Genomic DNA, 18657 nt, shown 5'->3' on the forward strand with positions numbered 1-18657 from the left:
CTAAACTGAACATCGGTGCAAAGTTCCCTGAACTGATCTGAATTGTCTGGAAAGTTCAATGGCTAAACTGAAAATACTGAAAATGGCCGAGGGTTCAATTGAAACAAATCTAAAAGTTTCGGGCTAATCTGGAAACAGTGAAAAGAATTGCAAGGACTGAGTCGAGTCGTCTCTCTAAATTTCTTCACTTCCCTCCAAGACTCGAGGGGACATGCAAATGGGAAACAAACACGGGAGAATTGGGGCAAAGGCAAATATTTGAGCCATGAACATGATCGAGAGTATAACTAACGAAACGAGCTCCAAGTCCACAATTCAAATCTGATCACGACATCAAAAACCGGAAGACTTGATTCCATAACACTCAAAATGGCATGAAATGCAGAGAGAATCGATTCTAAAGTATCCAGGCACGATAGCAACTCATCCAATAACATGAAGGCGGCCAAAGCGAGTCTCTAAGGATCATAATCAAGACGGGCCAGCAAGCATCGAAGTTATAGATAGACCTCTAGGTGCACATAACGATAAGAAACCAACCTCTATAATCCTTCAGTTCAGCCACGCGATGAAATTTAGCGTATAGTCTTTAATATCATGTCGAATGTGAACATATCGAACATCAAACCCTCAAGCAATTCAGTCCATACCATAATCTCATCATTAAATCATCTAGAACATGCCAAAGGAGTTCAACTTGATCGATAAAGCATAGACCCATTCAGCCCATGCCTTAGACTCGAACTAAAGTCGACGGAATCATGCCAAACAAACTCGAAACAATCAGGAAATGATTGCATATCATAGCTACACAAAACCAGCCGCAATTGGGATCAAATAAGCTCACCAGAGCTGCGGAAGGACACAACGAACGAGCTGGTTGCAGCTGTTAGTCGGAGAAGGTCTAGTAAGTGTGGGCTTAAAGCTAAGCTGCCATGGGGTTAAGGGACGACTGGAACTCGAGCTCGTAATTGCTGGATGCTTGGAGGGGACCCGAACAGCAACAATTGTGGCAGAACAGCGGGGACCGGCAATCAAGATATGGACGAGGCTGCAGCTTTCGGTTGAGGAAGAACACGCAATAAGCAGCAGCAACTGAGGAGGAGCTGCAGCAAAGCAGTGCGAGGGTGTCGGGGAAGGAGTGACCAGTAGTAGAGCAACTTCAGCGATGGACTGGGAGCTGCCTAGGAAGCAAGCTCGGGACCAAAGAAACCCAGGAAGAAGAAGAAGCTGCCCCCAGCCAGCCGAATCCGTCCTTTTTCCGTGTGTCTCTCTGATGCGGCAGAAGACCTGTCAAGTCGGTACCTGCAAAAAAAAATAGGTTCTGACGACCTTATTTCGAAGGAAATGGCCTCAGGAGCAAAACTCACCGCTTCGTCGTGATTTTTCGATATTTAAGGCAAATTTCATCGTTTAGGTCCTTAAAACATGCAATTTATGTTAATTAGGGTGTTTTTGCACTTTTTGAAAAATTTAGTTTTTTTATACAATTTAGGTTTTCTTAAACCCTATTTAAGCTTTCTGTAAGTCCTAGGGCAAAGAGAGTCGTCTTTTCAAATTATCAATAAAATTCAGAGTTTTCGTGCTTTGTCCAATCTTGGATTTCGAGTTTGATGCCTATTTTCTGGTATTCGTAGAATCAACAGTTATAGAAGGTTGTAGTTCCGGTATTCGTGCGCGAATCAATGAGTCTGTAACGGTTATCCGCGTTGTACGCTACGTCACTCTCTGTCCTTTCTTTTTTTTCTTTCAGTACCTCGAAATGATCGAGAGAGGAGAAGGTGGGGTTGAGTTGAATGTTTTCTCCTTTCTCCTCTGTTCTGACCTGAAGAGAGCCAAAAAAGCTGAAAACGTGTTGATGGAGAGTGAAGGTGACGTTGCCGTGTGCTGAAGAGGAGTTGATGGAAGTGTCAGGGTCAGCTCGGGATGGGCACAGCAGGTTGTCAGCTCTGGGCTTGCAGAGAGGATGAAGAAGAAGAAGAGGAGTTGTTGGTGGTGGATCGTGAGCCTCAGTTGCAGGTACCTACAGGAAGAAGAAGAAGGAAAGGAAAGAAAAAGAAATGAAGGTCAACGGATCCTGGGGTCGGCCAACTTGCATTTGGGCCGACCCCTCTGCCATCTGTTCAATCTCTTTTTTCTTTTTTTTTCTTGTTTTTTTAAATTTACTCGTACGCGCATCTTCGAATTAAAATCCAATTTCTCAGGATTCGTCGACAATTTCGGAATGAAAACTTTGAAATTGGGAAATTTGAAAAATAGTCGGCTTCATGAGAATTCCAATTTGCATTGATGAGAATCGAATCTCGATAAAAATCGATATCGAACTTCTGACAGGCATCGGTCATAATTGCTCGATTATATTCTATCTTTTAATCGGATATCCGAAAAATATTCTAGGACCACCGTTGTGTTCAAAAAAATTCGAGGATCGACATTACGCAGAAAAATACTTTTCAATCTCGAGTATCGTTCCGAATTTTGAAGAAAGTCGAAATTGAAGCACGTAGAGCTTGAAATTCTTGTCTTTTCAATTGGTTATTCCAAAAATAATTGGGAACCACCATTGCATTCAGAAAAATTCAACGATCAATATTATGCAGAAAAATATTTTTTGATCCCCAATATAATTCTGAATTTTGAAAGACGAAAATTGATGCACGTGAAACCCGAGAACGTCCCGTAGAGTATTTTCTGAAATATGTAAAATTTGAAATTAACTTAAAGAAATTGCCCAATTTAAAAAGCTGCGAATGTTTGAGCGATTAGCCAAAAAATACTTCCCCTCAATGGATGATAGAAATGACAATTTTATCCCCTGGAGCAGTGGACCAAAACGGGGTGCTAACAATGGGCACAAGTAATATCACCACGAAAGCTGAACCAGAAACCTTTAGGTTACCGGGTGAGAGCGTCTTCTGCTATATTAACCCCTTCTTCTTATTGAAGAAATCTTAGGCCCCAGGGTTCAGTCCTGTTTCTTTACAATTATTAGATTTCCTTATATATTCAGCGAAAAAAAAAGATTTCCTTATATAGTATTACATTCCAAACTTAATTTTATAAGCTTTTTCCCTAAAAATTTAATGACAATAACCACACATAGTTAAAAGTGATTGGTAAAAGATAGGAAGGTTCCATCACATCAGGAAATAAAATTGGCCATTTTAAACAAAGCAAATGCGGTATATTCATATCTTAAAAATGTGCATATATTGATTTTTGGGTCATGGTTGAATAAGTGATTTTTTTTTATGTAATCTTCTTCTATAAGCAAACAAGATGCTCGTTGAGATTCCACATTGTCACCCTATGAATTAAGGGTTTTCCGCTCTCCTATAGCCTCTTTTTCTCTTATCATGGCTTGCAGAAGGATCATCAAACAACAGCGGTTATATCTCTTCAAGCATGAGTATTATGATCTGAATCTCGCATATCAGGAAAAAACAGTTGTGTTGATTATAGAGCACGAACTCCACTTTCAACCACAAAAACCTAAAATCCTAAAATTCTAAAAAAAATGAAAATACTCTGACCTTACACTTGAGAGTGACATCTTCTTACCTCTCCAGCTTGGAAAACCATTGGTGGTTATATTTTATTAAATAGAATGATGGCGAAAATAGAATTCGATCTCGTGTCGACATTATTTTTCAAGGCAAATATTTGTTTTTAAATTAAAGTCTTTCTATAAAATCAAATATATCGAATATATCAAACACCTTAATTATAGAATGATTATAAAGAAGCAATCGTAAAAATCAAATAAATCGAGTATTTCATAAGTCATGTAACTGCATACTTATATTGAAGGGCCGTACATTATGTACGAATTTAAAATGTAATAGGAAATCGTAATAGGATAAAATGCATATAAGCATATATCAATCATCAAGAAACAAGAAATCAAGATGTAGTTAATACAAATGAAAATTTCGTTCGGGGTTGCTGGTTATTTAAAGAGTCAATCTCATTAAGAATGTAAATTTCTAGGGTGTTGGGTGGTTTAAAGTTGTGAAATACATTATTGCAGGCTATTCCTTCGATGAGTACGGTCAATTGTATTATTTGCTCAAGTTAGTGACAATTTGGGATGACCATACACATTTACTCTAACAGCTTAATCTTTTTAGATAACAATTTAATTTTTCGTAGTCATTCAACCGTCTCCCTCACGCATGAAAATTTGAGATGACTACAAGGTCTACTAAAATTTCTGAAGGTTTCTATTCTATTGTTGAGATGACCGTTGCAGATATATGTGCAAGGTATGAGGCTAATAAAAATGTTTGACCATTATTATCTTGCGTCATTCTGTAGTTGACTTGATCATTTTTGTCGAATTCGTACTCTATTGGCACACCTTTATCACTGCCTTATACAGACAATGTATACATACAATTACACATACATCCATCCATCAGAATAGCTACTTCTGTACATAATATTGCAATCATAATGCATAACATGTAACCAAAGTGGTGGAAAACCATACCTGCATCTTCTCTGCTTGCGTATCAGTCAATTTATTAAAGGTTACAGGAGATAGCAGGTTCGTGCCTTATATACCTTGTCTTCCTCCGATGTTGCATCAAGGCTTGACAAGGAATGCATCTTTAGGTATTGATTTCCATGCAAAAGCCTTGTCAAATGACCAGTCCTTGCTCAACAACCTCACATCCATTGGCAGTTCGACCTTATATTAATTACTGTTTCAGACCTTTATATCTCGCACGTCTTGCAACTTTGCATTAAGAACTTAAGACATGTTTGTTAGCAGTTATTTATGCTTTATGTTAGTGATCGATATTTGACCAACTAAAAATTAAGTACTAAACATGAAAAGTACTGGCCATATAGAGTAAAACATGTTGAGTGAAACATATAAGTCGCTAATGCTTTCGTTTGGTGGTACATTTGATGAAACTTAAAACTAAGTAGTGATTATAATAAACGGTGCAAACAATATTCAAAAAACAAATGGACAAAAATATCCAATAAAATTATGATTTTTGAAAGGTTGCACATTAAGGGTGTGTTTGATAACACTAATTAAGTACTGAAAGTAATTTTCAGCACTTAATAGAATTCAACATATTTTTTAGATTATAAAGAAGGTCTAATGCCAATATAATAAAAGTGAAATCATAAATAACTAATTAAAAGAATTCAACATTTTTTATAAATATAAAAAAGTTAGCTTAACTTAATAGATTTAAGTCAAAAAAGTACTTAATTACTAAGTAGAAAAAACCTACTTATTTTTTCAGCTGATTTACTCGGCCAAGGGACAATTTTCCAAAAATTGCAGTAGTACCCCTCAATTGTTTTTGTAATTACAATTTGGTGGAGAGAGAGGAGGAGGAGAAGGGACGATTTTGGGAAGGGATGTTGGTGGCTCCGATCTCGACCACCACCGTGATGGACAAGGTTGTTGGCGACTCTTGTCTGTCCCTGTGGTGGCCGAGATCCGAGCCACCACTGTTCCAATTCTCTCCTCTCTCTCTCTCTCTATCTCCAATTTCGAAGAGACGAGGTCGCCGGTGACCTCTAACGTCACTGGTGACCTCGATCAGGGTGGTGGTGGCAGGAATTGGGGCCACCACTGCCCTTCAGCTTCTCCATCTAATTTTTTTTCATTTCAAAAAAATATAGAAAATATTGGGGCAAAAGTTCAAAGAAGGAAAGTTTGTGGCATTACGTAATTAGGATTTCAAATGATACAAAATTTTCTCTTTTTTTTTGGTAAAGAATGATACAAAATTTTCAACATTTATCCAACCAAACAAAATTTGCTTAATTGAATAAGCACTTATTTCATTCATCACTTAAAAATTCAGCACTTAATTTTTAGCATTTAAAATTTAGTTGAAACAAACTAACTAACTGATAGAGAGTTAGGGCAATAAAATAAAATAAAATGAAATGAAAACTGAAATAAAATAGAGCAGAGATGCTGAAAAAGTTATTTCTATAATACATGCATATACATATGAATATCAATTTCCAATAGTACATATCAGTGGGGTCTATATAATGTCGGGCCTCGCCTTTCGTTTTTGGCAAAGGTGGACCAAAGGAGGAGAAAGAATGTGGGGAATTGCAGGCGAAGAGAAGAATTGCAAGAGAATGATCAGATCAGTTCTTCACCTCTTTCTCTCGTGTGTCCTTTTGGGTCATTTCAAACCAATAACATAATTTAACAAAAAATAAAATAAAATAAAATAACATAGGGGTGTTAAAGTCACATGAAATTATTTCGTTACAAGGCAGCATTGGCTGAGTGATTAACAAGAAAAATAACTCATATTGAGAAACCTTTTTACAGATCTTACTTAAATTAAGTCATCTCCTGGTTAAACTTCTATCTTTTTTTTTTTTTGGAAAAGTCATTTTTAGTCTTCAACCTTTGATTACTTTTTTGTTTTCATCCTAAATCTATTTTGTTGTTAAACTTCGTCCTAAACGTCATGTTTTCTGTTTGGATTGATCCTATCATTAGCTTTTCCATCCAAATCTAACCGTTTTCGATAAAAATTAATATTTGAAAATTTAAAAAATAAGAAACAAAAATTGAAAAAAAACTGATAGCAAGAATCAGAAAGCTGGGGGGGGGGGGGGAGGGGGGGGGGGGGGGGGGGACCTGCTGGCGCCCACCACCGCTCCGGCTTGGTCGCCAGCCCACCCCCCTCCCCCAATTCTCAGTCTCAGAATTTTTCTTTTTACTTTGCAAGAGATGTTCCCATTCCCATTCAGTTACAGTTTGCAAGGGGGAGAAAATGGGAAGAGAAGGAACAAAAGCAGCAACAGAGGACGACGGAGTAGGGGGCACGTTCCCTTATTCTTCTACCTCGTCAAGAACAGATTTTTGAACCTCATTTCGATCAACAAACCCCCTTTTACGACCATAGGATCCTTCAATGATTGTAAAAACAAACCCAAATCTCCAAAATTTTCCTTTTTGATTCCAGTAACCTCTACGAAAAACTGTCCTGGTTAACCTTTTCAGTTTAGACATCTCACTGCTTCTGGTACAAAGGAAGCCAATAGGAGACGAGAGAGGTGCTGGAAATTGGACAACGAAGAGACTTAGGCAAGTGGGCTGAGTCTAGAGCCAACCGCTTCGATGATGAGGGCCTGAGACTGAGAGTTGGGGGAGGGGTTGGGGGGCGCCCCCTCTCTCTCTCCTTGCCCAGCTTCCCGATTCTTGCTATCAGTCCCTTTTTTTTTTTCGTTTTTTAAAATTTTTAAATATTTATTTTTATTGATAATTGTTGAATTTGGATGGAAAATGTAACGGCAGGACCAATCCGAACAAAAAAAAGTAACGTTTAGTACAAAGTTTAAATAAAAAAAAAGGTTTAGGACGAAAACAAAAAAAGTGACAAAAAATCGAGGACTAAAAATGGCTTTTTTTCCCTTTTTCTTTTGTTTTCAATTTGATTATTCTGGAAACAACTGAAATTAAAAAATAAAAATAAAAAGTGATTATATCATAATCCGATAAATGAAGGCCCTTTAGCTTTATCTTTATGACAAAATGTTTGATTACATTGTTGTTTTCGTATATAAACAGAAAAAGAAATCTAATTCTTTCGTTTATCATCAACTAGATCGCACTTGTCTATCCAACTGGAAGAATAGTCAAGTGTCCGGCAGACAATTCTCGTTAGGATGACAAAGACGTGATTATTCTATACGCAAAATGGCATTCGTAAGTTTACATTTTCCTTTCTTTTTTTTTCTCTTCGGAAATGTAAATAAAATATTGAAAAAAAATAACATTGTTGATTCACTCTCCAGGTAAAAAAAGAAAAAGTCTCGAGAGAGAATTAAAGTTATTTCTGCCCTTTATGGAACGGCATAATTTTGAAAAAAAAAATGTTCTCTTTTATAAAAGGAAAAAAAAAGATAATTTGCCGTGCTTTACGCTGTACTTCACCCAAAAAAAGGAAAAAAAAAAAGAATATAGCACCATATAACAAGATTTTTTAACTTTATTTAGCAGAGCAACACAAATTGAAATAATTTCACCGTATGGCACACAGAAAAATTTTCACCACACAACATGCTATTGGTATTTCGTGAAAAGATGGACGGAATGTTGTCGTGATAACTTTTTTCAGGTAATTTTGCATGGATTATAACTTGAAGGATCCAAAATAAATTTAAAATAATATAAAATTATAAATTTAAAAAAAAAATAAAAAAGAAAAAGATGAAGCCCGCCAACCCTCTCCAAAATTTGAGGGATCACAGCCCAATGGGGTGGGTGGCCGGCGGGGTGCCCCAGCCCCTTCTCCAACTCCAGTCAGTCAAATTTCTTTTTTATTTTTATTTTTTATTTAATTTAATTTATTTTAGATCCTTCAAATTGTCATTGTACAAAATTACACTAAAAAAAAGTTGTCACTTAAAAAAGTCAAAAAACCGTGGATGAATATTTTGTTCACAAGGGGAAAAAAATCTGGCATGAATATTCATTTGTTTGCTATGCGTGCATGCACGTTTATACGTACTTGCATTTTTCATTTTGCAACAAAAAGTGCAGTTTTTTTTCCCAATTGCACCATTCCTTTTAGTTTAAAACTTAATTATTGAAGTGTGTAAAAGTTATAAATCTGTACGAGTTAGGAGAGGAAATGAATGAAAGAAGGATAAGAAGGATGAGGATAGGTAGATTTTTTTGAGCGTTTGGAGGCGTCAAGAAGTCAACGTATAATATGATTAATTTCAGTTAGTTAAATCGTTATTATTTATCATTTCTTAAGTGATTTTATACCTAATTATAAGAGTAAATTTCACACGCTCTCTGCTTTAACATTGTACACTTACTACTCCTCTTTTTGGATATGTGGCAGCTGACTCGTCATCAAGTGGGCCCTTAACAATACATATCACAAGTAATATTATTATTATTATTTACTTTTAGCATATGTGGGAGCTTCTAAGGGTGTCCGACGACCTTGTCGGTTGGGGACCGGTGGCTGCTGGGTGTACCCCAGCTCAATCACCCCACGGTCGAATTAGAAATTACACATTTTATTTTTCAGGAGCGAGAATATGATGGGAGCTGAGGAAAAGCTAGAGGGAATAGATCGAAGAACCTATAAGAGGGTTGGGCTAGAAAGTAAAAGCATAATCAGAAGTGGGCAAAAGAACGAACAGCAGCCCCATCAACGTGGATTTCAACTTCGGCACTTTAATTATGTTATAAGGAGTTCTTATGTCAACTGCATTCGATTTTTATGAATGAGACTTCGCGATGTATCAATAAATTTTTCCTTCTTATTCCTTTGTAAATTTATGAACCTTGTTTATAACCGAGAAAGTAAAATAGGTTTTAATTGTGAGCAAAAAGAATTTCTGAAATACATAGGGAATCATAATTACTAGTGTGATCAAGAACTAAGCATATTACTAATTTCCACATCTAATCATGGAGCTCCAAGAGTTTTGGAAATTGGAAACGGTGTATAGATGTGTGTGTGTGTGTGACAAAACCTCTTATTAGTGTAAATTGACAAAACTCCTTATTAGCATATTCCTAATCTCCATCCTATTATTTTTCCTAAAGCTCAAGAACTGGGATTTCGTCCATATAAATTTATTTCTTTGGAATACATTTTCTTCTCTTCCTCAATTGATTTTCATTCATAGTGAGTTACCTTAATAAATTGAACTCAATATTAGATTCCAGATTTGCATATATAATTGTACGGAAAATATTTTTAGTTATAGAAGGACTTATGCACCTAGTAGAGGTTAGAGTGAAAATAAAAAATAATAGCATGGGAAGTCCTACCATTAATAATCAAAGCTAGGACCTCTTAATTCCATAATGAGGATGAATATCATAACAGCAAAATGTTATCTCAAAATTGTAAGAAATATCTAAAAGCACTTACCCTCAAACATATCTCAAGGTGAATCCCCTCCGAACTTCAACTAACTTCAAGAGTTCTACAAGCTTATTATCAGACAAGTAGGTGTGTTTTTTATTCATCATCAAGATAGTTTAGGACATTTGCGAGACGTTTGACATTTATAAAATATAAAGATATCCATAAACCCGGGTGGCTATCAAAACATTATCATATCAATCGAAGTTTTCAAGCTATTAGATATCATTGATGATTCAAACTATGTTGGATAACATCAAAATCTGGTGGCATGTTAGCTTGCAATGTTATGATAAAAGTAGGTAGGAATCAATTAGGGTTTTTGTAGATTGTATTAATTAGGGTTTGCTGTTAAAGTCTCTACCGTGCATACTCAAGGTCGAACAGACAATGAAACAAAGGTTAACTTGCAAAAAGGACTGCTCACTTGACAAGCTCGGCATGGAAGACACTTACCCGTGGAACAATCGACACAGCTCCCGCTCTCTGATACCCCGAGAACATCTTTTACCTGAAAAAATCATAGGCTGAATGTGACGACAGCTGCAGCCCAAACCACTGAAGCACCAATCGAATCGGTCAACAATTATGTAGGAGAAGAAGAGGAAGCAGTACCAACTGGTCCTCAAGGGGGGGATTATTGGTGCACTATCTAGTTGGTAAGAACGGAAGACTTCATAATTGTTGGTAGAGAGGAGAAAGATAGTTCTGCTGGGTTTCAGGCGGACGCGTACGTGCGAGTGTGTGTCAATCTACATTATCATTTGTGGCACGTGCGAGTGAAGATTTGACTCTCGGGTGGTACAAAATGTTGTTAATTTTTAACTCATAACTTGAAAAGTTGCTGTGCTTTTGCCCCTTGTTACAACCTTCCACGCACTGTTGACCTTCATATAAAAAATCAAATGAAGCAAGAAGAAAGGTATTGCATTGTAGTGTACGTTCCCAGATCTATTTGAGATCCAATCCTTGTTGCGGAAGTACCCGTGTATATATGAACTATTAAGGTATGATATATATATATATATATATATATTTTTTTTTTTTTTTGATAACGATTGGTCCAACCAATCTGCGAATCATGTGAACACCTAGCAAGGCCACAAAACGAGTTAGTCTTGTCATAGGCCATAATATGAGATTTCTCTAAAAAAATCACACTTTTTAATCACCAGACCAATCCTATTAGGTAAATATGATATTTATTTTATTATACTAAATTTATAAATTTCTCTTATAACGAAAAAAAGAAAAAAAAAGAACAAGGAGATGAAAATTTTACTTTCTTCTTGATCTGAAAAATGGGATGAGAATTTCAAGTTTTCATTTATGTTTTCTTGTTGGGTGTGCAATTTCCTCCTTTTTGGGACAAAACAATTCTCGAAGTGTTCTAGCTGCGTAGTCTAGGGATTGAGCAACTTCGTCGGAACAAGTGCACGTACTTTAATTGTAAAAATTTATTAAAAAATTAAAGTAATTTATTAAGTATTCAAATAATTTGTTAAAAATATGTGTAATTTGTTTTTGAAAAAAATATATGGTATAGCATAACATTTTGTCTTGTGTTAATTTTATCACAATCTTTTAAAATTACTCTGTGTAGTACATCGTCTAGGATGTAGTATCAATCATAGCAGAACATTTTGCTTTTGTGTCGATTTTATGACAACCTTTTAAAATTACACTATATAACACATCGTTTAAGGCGTAGTGTCAATCATGGTATGATATCAATTCTTTCGTAAAAATTAAACGGAAGGCTGATATGGTGCATCCGTAAATAAATAGTGGGCCCAAACTCTTGCCACATATGAAATAATCTATATTCTGACCAGTCAGGTGCCCTTTTACCTATATGACTCCCTCACCATCAATACTTGAATCTCATTCAATTTTCTTCACACATCTCCTACCTCACTGCTACCCCAAATTTCTCTTTAGTTCAGCGCTTTGTTCTTTCTCCCCCTCTTCACCACGAGCTTGCCAGTCTCTCTCTTCACACTTCTCTCTCTTTAGTTCCTATAAACGAAAACGAATTAAAGTTTGCATTTCATTTGACAAATATGAGCTTCCATTTTCTATCTAACAATTTTTCATCCTTTGTTCATTATATGAACTGCAAATAAATTTAATATGTGCCTTTTTTCATTCTATTGATGGTGTGGTTGTTTTCAGAAAGAGCAATTTTGTATATGAAGAGGCGGGAATAGAATTCATGTATTGAAGGTGAGAGAGTTAGGTAGGTAAAAGGGCACCGGATCAGTCGGAATATAAATTATTCCGCATGTGACAAGAGTCTAGGCTCACTGTTCATCTACATGTGTCCAATATCAACTTTCCGTTTAATCTTCATGGAAAATTTAACGTCATGTCATAACTGACACTGCACCCTAAACGTTGTGCTACATAGTGTAATTTTAAAAGGCTGTGATAAAATTGACACAAAAGCAAAAGATTGTACTATGACATATATTTTTTCCTCTATTTTTTTGGGTGAATATATGTGTAATTGTTACAACTTGAGATAATTCACTTTGCATGTAAGATATAATTATTTTAAAGTAATTGCTCCCCTAAACCATCCCTAGAATCGTGTATTAGCCCGAGCCAAATTACATAACCGGCATATATTGACTTTAGCAAATGCGTATGCATGTTATATCAATATGTTACTCCCATTTGCTAATTTTCTATGCTGGGTTGATCTAAATTATTTTTAACCCCTCTAAGAACTGCTTCCACTGGTAAAAAGTGAGCTTACATCACGGGGAGTGTTGCAACAAAGTATAAAGTTTTGATATCTCATTAGAATTAGTGGGATCAATCATTTCACTCACACATTACGTGAAATTACTATTTGCATTTGTATATTTTATTATTGAAATTATGTCTCAGAGAATATTAACTAATTAGTTTATAATTATAGAATTAACTGTTTGATAATTTTCAAGTTAACAATGAATAAAAGATGTTAAAATTTGTATAATATTGAGTTAGCTCTATGAAAAGCTTTGTTTACGTAGAAAAGCACTACTTTAGAAGTAGGATTAGTAGCAATGTGAGTTAGTTTAAGTGATTCGACACTTATTCCGTTTAAAAAGGTTTCGGGCTCTAGATATTGTGAATGCAGAAAATTCACACTGTGAGAGCTTTACCTTTTAATGGGTAATCCCGACTCAATTGGATTAGTTCAGGCCCAATTGGACTTCTACATATCAAGGTTCACACAGAAAAAAAAAAGTAAGATTAGTAAAATCAAATAAATAAATTTAATCAGTTTTAAGGTAATTAATTAAAATTATTAATTTCTAAAAGGAATTTTCAATTTTTAATATGAATTGTATAATATGTTTCATTGTTTTAGTTTGTATTTCATCTTTTATATAATGATAAATCATTCTTAAAATTTAAATGTTTGAAATTAAAATTATATAAATTTCTTCCGTGCACTGTGTGATTTACTTAATAATTCTGTTAAAGCATTTTTGTTCCAGAAAACCAACATTGATATTTTTTTAATTGTTTTCTAAAAAAATTGTTAATGCAGTTTGTCCTGAAACAATTATTTTTAATAACATAAATTTGTTATTTCACTCTAAAATACTAAGGTAAAGCCTTATATATTGTAGACGCAAAAAAATTTCGGCCAATCACAAAGTTCCACCTCTTATTTATTATTACTAAAAAATTATTTATTCTAGAAATAAATAAGTAAAATATTTCCTTAAAATAATAATATAATATTACGTGCATCTAAATTTGTCAAGATCAATGTATACATGGAAATCAAATAAGTCACAAAAATGGCGTATGGTAATTTTGAGAACTTAAGAAATATTCCCTTACGAAATCCTAGAGACATTGTTGATGGTCCAAATTAAGTAAGAAATTTTCAATTGACCAATGGGACCCAAGAACGAGGATTGATGGCTCCCTCCTCCATACCTATAAATAGGAGCTATTCTTTACAAGGGGACCTTTAGGAGAGGAGAAGCTTGTTAGAGCTATATGGATAAAGAAAAAGTGCTCTGCAAATTAATGGAGTACTAGAAGATCAACGGGCCTCAAGATCTCAAAAACACTCGCATTCGAAGGAAGAGTGTGAAGAACGGCAGATAAAGTTACGAAGACCCCGGCGAGTTTCACAATCAATTGGATCAAGCACAGATGCCTCCAACGATTTTTAACGGTGTTAATGTTCACTAGAAAGTCTCCGAACAAGCACAAAGCCCGGAGGCTTATCAACCCGAAGAAACAAATTAATGGATCTCCGAACTTGCGTCAGGCCCGCAGACACATTAAAGCGACAAAATAAATTAATGATTGTTCGTGGTTAAAGGAGCATCTTTGAACAAGTGCCTAACCTAAGGATCCATTAATGGGAAGACATTAAACCAAAGCCTAATTGCAAAGTTTCGAGATCAAGTCACAAAGACCCTCTCATCAGCGTTAAGGTAAAGCAAAGGGAATTCGAGAATTTTCTGTCTCATTTTAGCTCAAAATATGCTTTGTATATATATATATATATATATATATATATAAAAGTTAATGAATAAATTCCATAAATACCTCTCACCAGAAAAGGTCAATGACACCCATACTCCTAATATAAGACACTCACTACCCTTATTTTAGCTAATGTGGCACGTCACCAGGCGTGACATAGGAAATTTACTGACTGGGCAATTTTTCAACAATTTTAATCATTGAAAATTGAAAGTAAAATTTTTGAAATTAAAAAAATGGGGAAATTTATTTGTTTCATATTTTTGTCCATATATATGTATGATGATACTCGATCAGGATGAGTCCATTTTAGTTTGAATTAATTCTGGAGCGAACCAACTGATGCTTCAATAAATTAAAAAATAAGTTATAATTCCATAATATAAAAAACAAAATTCAATAATCAAAACACAAACATTAAATCGATCATTAATATGGAAGAAAACAAATCTGAAGTCATCACAATAAAAACCCAAATAAATTTTTGGTTGAACAAAAACCCAATTGAAATAAAAACATAAAAAAGAACCCTAATTAAGATGGATGACTTGGAATCACAGTTGTCTTCTTTTCCTCTGTTGCCGTCCGATTTTTTGAATGATCCCCACTTAGCTTCTTCTCCTCCTCTTTGCCTTTCGGATAGCACATGATTGTGGAGTTCTCGATCAGGTCCTTTATTTGATCCCGAGGTGGATAGGATGGAAATTCTCTTCCGGTGTGGAAGGCCTCTCTATCGGCCATTAAATCTCCATGGGCCAAATGTAGGCCCATTTATCAGCCCGATACCTACACTCACCTCCCGAAGCCGGAGCTATTACGCACCAAAACCCTAACGCACTATTTCTCCCCCCATCTTCTCTCTCTTCCTCTGTAGGCTCTCAATTCTCAGTCGGATCGAAGCGGCGGCGAAGACCAGACCAGCAGCAGCATCAGCCATGGGTAACCTTACCTAGACTTCGATTCGACGGTCGAACATGAGAAATTGTCGGGAGCGGAATGATATGCTGAGGCTGTGACTGTGGTTTTATTGCAGGGAAGGTTCACGGATCGCTGGCTCGTGCGGGGAAGGTGAGGGGGCAGACGCCAAAGGTGGCCAAGCAGGACAAGAAGAAGAAGCCCCGGGGCCGCGCCCACAAGCGGATGCAGTACAACCGCCGCTTCGTCACCGCTGGTGAGCTCCGAACTGAACTTGTGCTCAATTAAATCTCTGGCTTAGGTTGCTTTGCTTCTTCGATCTGGTCCGTTGACTAGGATGATGATTAGATATGCCTATCTGTTCATTTGTGTTGCGGATTGGTTTATGAGAAGATTAATTTGAAGGTTTTGCTGCGAAAAATTGACCACTTTCTCTTATTGGAATTATCATTTTCTGTTGCCTTGGTTTTCCTCGTGTTTCAATCATGAACCAAACTCTCTACTTGGGTAAACTGATATGATAGTGATGGCGGCCTGATCAGAATTTTTATCGCTTTGATCGGACGTGATATCCGAGTTTGTTGTTATCCGGTTTGTACATGTCTTTGTTTCAATGTCGAAGGAAACAGAGGGAGACGAAGGGCAGGGGGGAGGGCAGTCTACCGAATCGGATGAGAGAGTCCTTGACAAACTCCCCTTCCCCTGCTCCCTCCTTTTCCCGCAATCCAAACATGGGGCTAATCTCGAACTTATTGAGTGTGCAACAGGTTGAGTATACAATGAGCACGAAGTGAACTTGTGCTCAGTTTCTCGGGTTTAGGATGTTTTGCTTCTGCATTCTACACTGCCTATCTGATTATTTTTTGGTAGATTGATTTATTTTAAAAAAAAAAATCTAGTTTTGGATCGGACAGAATATGAAAGCTTCAATCCATATATTGAATTTTTTTTCCTGCAAAAATTGATAATTTCTGCGAATTTCAAGCATCATTGCCTCTTGCATTTAATTTGCACGTATTATGAATATATAATACATCGTATTGGATAACTTGTTTGGGTTTTGGGACTGTTTCAAGTTTCATGTTTCATCATCATCTGTTGTGTTCTCTGATGTTTGATGATAGGATACTGTTGTTTCTTTGCTTAGATAATGTTAGGGAATGCGACTTTATCAATCCATACGTATGATTGTTAATTCAAACTTCTTTCGAAGAGAAATTATTCTCATCCTGGTTTTAATCCCTTCTTTTGACAGTTGTTGGATTCGGTAAGAAGCGAGGACCAAACTCATCGGAAAAGTAAGCATGGAGTTGACGGGGGCTGACAGCATTCTCTCCTTTCATTTCTTTGAGTTGTTTTGATAGGGATAGTAACAGCTTGTATTTTGTATTGCGATCCAGTTTGATGGATAACGCTGATTAGCGATAAGGTTAAGTATTCACGTGAGGAAGAAGCCTTTTTAGTCGTTACTCTGTCATGACTTCCATTCATTCTTTTGCGACCCTATCTTTGATTATGTTTTCTTTTTTAGTGAATGTCTTCGATTTCCTTTTAAACTATAGGAAATTATTCAATCTTATAGGATAGCTAAGAGTAATACAGGAGAATTTGAGAAATGTCATACACAAGTGAAAGCTTTTAACTATTGTACATGTGAGGTAAAATGACCAAAATGCTAGCAGTACATTAACGTATTGACTGCTACGAAGTACGAGCAAAGGCACTGAATTTGCCTGCTCTGCAAATCCAAGCTCGGAAATATCCTTGCTTATTTGGGTACAAAAATCCTTCTCCTAACTCATGACATGCCACATACTAATTTATTTAGGTATAATAATATAGGCATTGATGATATCCTCTATGTGTCCTTGTTTATGCAACAACATCAGCAGTCATGTCGAGTTCCCTGTGTACCTCAGCACACTCCCGGAGGGGGTCCTTCATGACAACGAGGGGATTTGCAATTTGAACCTCCTTCATGTCACCGAGGGGATTTGCTATTCAAATGGGAGAGAAGATGTTGCTGGGTGTGAGATTGATCGTGGCGCTCTTCCTCAAGAACATGTCCTGGCTGACCTTGTCGCACCCTTCCATGCTGCTCTTCACGAGTACAATCTACACTCAAGGCGCACCTTAGCACCTGAAAATATCGGCGTAGTTGCTACATTGATTGCTTCGCAATAACTACCTAAATTAGGATATACTGTGTCAACCATACTGCGAATGAGAGTTTTACTAACTGCATTACCAAAGCTGTAATTTCACGAGCTTAAACATCAAAATCAATGGCGTTCTTACTTTCATTCTGGCTCTTGCTCGTACTTTTAATCCAAAATTCTTGAGGAAAAGTTGCTCGTAACTTCCATATATTCGCTGACTCCGGTTTTGAACTGGGTGTGGCATGTGTCGCAGTAGACCCTGCCCCCCACGAAGATGCGAGAGTCAGCAAGGGTCGTCCTGATAAGGAAGGACAAGAAGCAGACAGCCGAGGCCAGGAAGAATTTGCCATTGATGAAACTTTGCTCCTCTTTACTAGTTTTTGAAATTCTTAAGCATGAACTAACTGATAGGAGAGGAGAGGAGCTTTATTACATTGCTCTTGTAAGGCAGGACCAACCAAGTTTATTTTTAGGTTAGTATTAAAAATCTCAGAGGCTATCGTTTGTTGGATCGTCGGTAAGTGGTGGGGAAGCATTAGTTTTGACCTTTTCTTTATTTACTCTTTTATATCTAGCAAGTATGTTCGTGAGCATCAGTATTTTTCCCAATATGGCAAAATATCTAATCCATTTATGAAATTGATAACTAAAGTTTTTGTTTGGTTACCATTTTGTGTTTGTTCCAAGGATTCGATGCTTATCTAAATACAATAATAAAAGGAGGAGCAACTGCAATTCGTAGGTTCAATTCCTACTAGAAGCACGCCAATGGGACCCTCCAATAAGTTTATTGGAATTGGCTCTATATCAATGGAATCTCATCATCCATACATAACGAATTAGTGTGGTAAATTCATATCATAACATATGAACACTAAGAATGCATAGGAAAGTGCCACATAGGGCAAATGTGTATTCAGGTTGAGTAACTTTTTAAGTCTCACCAACATAATTATTATAAATGACGCAATATTATGGTGCCACCTGGCTTATGGAAGTGCCAAAGTTCTTAGATTGTAGAAGTCTAAAGATTGTAACTTACGGAAGTGTAAGGTCGTGTTTGGCAATTGAGTTGTGCTAAACTCAACTCATTTTAATTCCCTATAAAGACAAATTAGGCAAGCTTTTTGAATGACTGGTAGGGCACAAGGGAACAATGCCGTATATTGTATGCTTAA

General features: G+C 36.3%; 1 protein-coding gene and 1 long non-coding RNA gene across 4 annotated transcripts; one reads left to right on the plus strand and one right to left on the minus strand.

The window, feature by feature from the left end:
• Positions 1-522: 522 nt before the first annotated feature.
• Positions 523-10710, minus strand: LOC116201320. 3 transcript variants are annotated; one of them, XR_004155859.1, is made up of 4 exons: positions 10515-10710; positions 10356-10410; positions 1757-4693; positions 523-1305 (listed from the first exon to the last, which is right to left on the minus strand). It is a non-coding gene; the product is annotated as an uncharacterized LOC116201320 (long non-coding RNA). The 3 variants fall into 3 exon arrangements; XR_004155858.1 differs by lacking the exon at positions 10515-10710 and having other exon boundaries at positions 10356-10506; XR_004155857.1 differs by lacking the exons at positions 10356-10410; positions 10515-10710 and having other exon boundaries at positions 575-1305; positions 1757-6603.
• A 4475-nt stretch (positions 10711-15185) lies between these two features.
• On the plus strand, positions 15186-16855 carry LOC116198620 (40S ribosomal protein S30). Its single transcript, XM_031528813.1, has 3 exons — positions 15186-15344; positions 15439-15576; positions 16576-16855. Exons 1-3 carry the CDS (start codon positions 15341-15343, stop codon positions 16620-16622), a joined length of 189 nt encoding a protein of 62 aa, XP_031384673.1. The 5' UTR covers positions 15186-15340; the 3' UTR covers positions 16623-16855.
• Positions 16856-18657: the final 1802 nt, after the last annotated feature.

This window comes from Punica granatum, chromosome 3, assembly GCF_007655135.1.
Source record: "Punica granatum isolate Tunisia-2019 chromosome 3, ASM765513v2, whole genome shotgun sequence".
NCBI lineage: Eukaryota > Viridiplantae > Streptophyta > Magnoliopsida > Myrtales > Lythraceae > Punica > Punica granatum.